The following is a 2,951-nucleotide window of genomic DNA, read 5'->3' on the forward strand; positions in this document are numbered from 1 at the left end:
TTTTCATTTCTATAATTACAATCCTTGCAGATGAGAACTAGACGATTCGTTTAAATAGACGTACGATGGGTGAGATAATTTCGTAGACAAGGTTTTAAAGTGGAACGGATTTAAATGGAAAGGTGTTGCATTGATGTGATGGTGTAGATTCACGACTAATGAGCACGTGAACTCAAAGTAAATAAACATGATAGCAAGACATTGTTGGTTATACAAATGCCCCGTGTTCGAATAGTGTAAGGGGGCCCCGCTGAACTTATCTAAGGCGTAAGGGTCCTTATTGATGACAAAGAGAATTGTGTCGGCCTGGTAGAACTTAGTGTATCGATGACATTGTTCATGTAATGTTAGGCCCTAATGAGGTCTGTGGCATTGCTATGGCTGATCCTCAGCAGGTCACGTAAGTGTTTGACCAACACAAGTCGACCCTGTGTCACAGCGTTACGCTCCGGTCCACTTAAGTTTTTTCTCATTCGGGCGACGAGTAATGATAAAGTAGACGTTTAAAGGCCATTCCGCCTCTTTAATTAATAAAACTATCCTTTCTCTCCGCGCTTTTCATATAGAAAATGTTGCGGATAATAGAAGTATCAGTTGTACCCCTCCTCATGTCTATATAAAATTAGCCTTCCGCAAAACTGTCCCATTAAGAAATTCACTGACCGTAACTGAATACTGATCTGGACACATCAGGGCACCAGGCATTCAGCAAACACTAGAGGGATTTAAAGGTAAAACAAAAATACAAAGACTGATTTTTTTTGTCAACATTATTATTTTAATATTCCAATGATATGTACCACCTATAAGTACCCGTGAAGGTACGCGTTCACACGTCCATGCACGTTATATGTAGGTAAAAATTCCTACATCAGACTCTCAACCTGGCTGTTACAAATCTAAACAGTTATCCAATGACAGCTTCATCATTTATCATATACGTGTATCAAAACGTCTATTTTCAATAATAGAAGTCGAAATAATAATGGCATTTTTTTTTTATATAAAATAAAAATTTGCAGAATTGACGAAACAAAATGTGTGACAACCAGGTTTTGCTGATATACTGTTGTAAGAGAGCGAGTTTGTAGAGCGAAGGTATGCAGAAAGTTTAACAATCATTACTCGGACAATATATATATATATAAATGTATATATCTATAAATTCTAATTTGACAACAGGAATATTTTGTTCAATAAAAAATAAAATAAATCTTCATTTGGTAAAAAACATGTCTTCATCAAGAAAATCGTCATTAGAGTTGGCCACAAATATATAGGAATGTATGAAAGTCCAACCGCTCTGATGATTATGTGATCATATGCGTTGCTCACTTACGATTGAGACTACAGAAATTCGTCCATTAATCCTTTCACTCCCAAAGTCTGAGACAATAGTCATACAGTATAAAATAATAATCCACGGGGTTGACTGCACGTGCCTTCCACGTGCATGTGTTCAGTCCGTGCTTCCGCACGTGTGTACGCCAATCTTTTCCCGAACACTTATCATGTTCTCGAGTACAAGCACTTTCGATGATTTTTTTCTCACACATATTTACAGAGAGGTAATTTTGATACAGTCGATCGTGTAAAAATAGACACTGGCTCATTTAATCCCCAAAATGTTTACACCACGGAGTTGGTCACCCCATGGTAGCACATACATGTCATACAGGTCCCTTTCCTGCACTACACATTTACATATGAAACAGGTCTTTTATTCCTGTGCTAACATCATGCATTCCGTTCATGATCCCAAAAGGGTTGCCTTACGCAGGATGAGAAGTTCACACGATGAGACTGCAGATAAGGAGGATGGATGAGGATGCTGAATAACGCCGAGTCGCTGCAATAACCCACCTACACTAGCTGAGCAGCAGTTCTGACGGAACTTGGATGTCGAGGTCGAAGTCTTCTGATGAGGCAATGTCCTCCGAGCTCAAGAAATCTTCCGGTGCCGAGACGGAAGAGGGACTAAGACACAGATCCTCATCCCCAGAGGACATGCTAGACGATCGAGAAGAGGACGCGTCTGAGTTAAGGTCGTCTTCAACGCCGAGACTGTTGCGCAATGCAGATATATAGTTCATGGCGAGTCTCAGTGTGGTGATTTTAGTCATTTTGGACGACGGACATGCCTCAATGTCAGGTAAAACTCCTTTTAATACTTCGAAAGCTGAGTTGATATCCTCCATACGACCCCGCTCTCTGGAGTTTGCTGCTCTCCGCCGGTACTTGCTCAGTGGAGGAGGCTTGCACTTGGGCTTCGGTAGTTTAGTCTCTTTGCGCTTTCTCTCACTGACCACTCTGTTCACCAGAGAGCTACGTCTAAAGTTATATTTTTCACCAAATTCGTCCGACATGTCTTCAGCACAAGACTGAGAAGAGAAAGTCTTTTCGGTGCTTTTTTTGGTTCTGCATTGTCTTTTAGAACGCTCCATGTTTATCAAGCGACTGTCAAACACTTCACAATATCTGTTTGTCCAGGTAAAGTTGTCTACATTACAACTCACAGCTTCTGCTTAACACATGACAGCTTTAGCCGTGTGTCTTGTCACATACATCCTTACTGCTGCGCGGTAAGCCTACACTACCTGTCGCGCGGATTTATATCGCTAGTTATGGGCGATGAACACTCCACGGTCTATTGTTATTCATAGTTGGCTCATTGAAGAGCGCCAGCCCATATTCATTCACTTGTAGTAGGTAGTACACTACTTTTATCAATGGGCTTACGATTGTATGCGTACAGAGCTTTAACACTAGGAGTCGCTACACCAGGGGGCTGCCGATATCCCGGCAGCGGTCTCGGACAGAAGCCATTACGGTGTCTTCACGTTAGAAAGCTATAAGTATGTTTGTTTGTGTGATTTTCGATTGGAAGAATGAATTAAACATGTTTTTCCTCATTTTTAAATTACCATTGCTTTGCATTAGTCCGTGTAAGT

The 2,951-nt window shown here is 41.0% G+C and overlaps 1 protein-coding gene across 1 annotated transcript; it reads right to left on the reverse strand.

Annotated features, from left to right (window-relative positions):
• Nucleotides 1–762: 762 nt before the first annotated feature.
• Nucleotides 763–2,726, reverse strand: LOC110459177 (helix-loop-helix protein delilah-like). The gene has a single exon (XM_021511313.1). The coding sequence runs from the start codon at nucleotides 2,442–2,444 to the stop codon at nucleotides 1,869–1,871; it is 576 nt and encodes a 191-aa protein (XP_021366988.1). The 5' UTR covers nucleotides 2,445–2,726; the 3' UTR covers nucleotides 763–1,868.
• Nucleotides 2,727–2,951: the final 225 nt, after the last annotated feature.

Source organism: Mizuhopecten yessoensis, unplaced genomic scaffold (assembly GCF_002113885.1).
Source record: "Mizuhopecten yessoensis strain PY_sf001 unplaced genomic scaffold, ASM211388v2 scaffold9985, whole genome shotgun sequence".
Taxonomy (NCBI): Eukaryota; Metazoa; Mollusca; class Bivalvia; order Pectinida; family Pectinidae; genus Mizuhopecten; species Mizuhopecten yessoensis.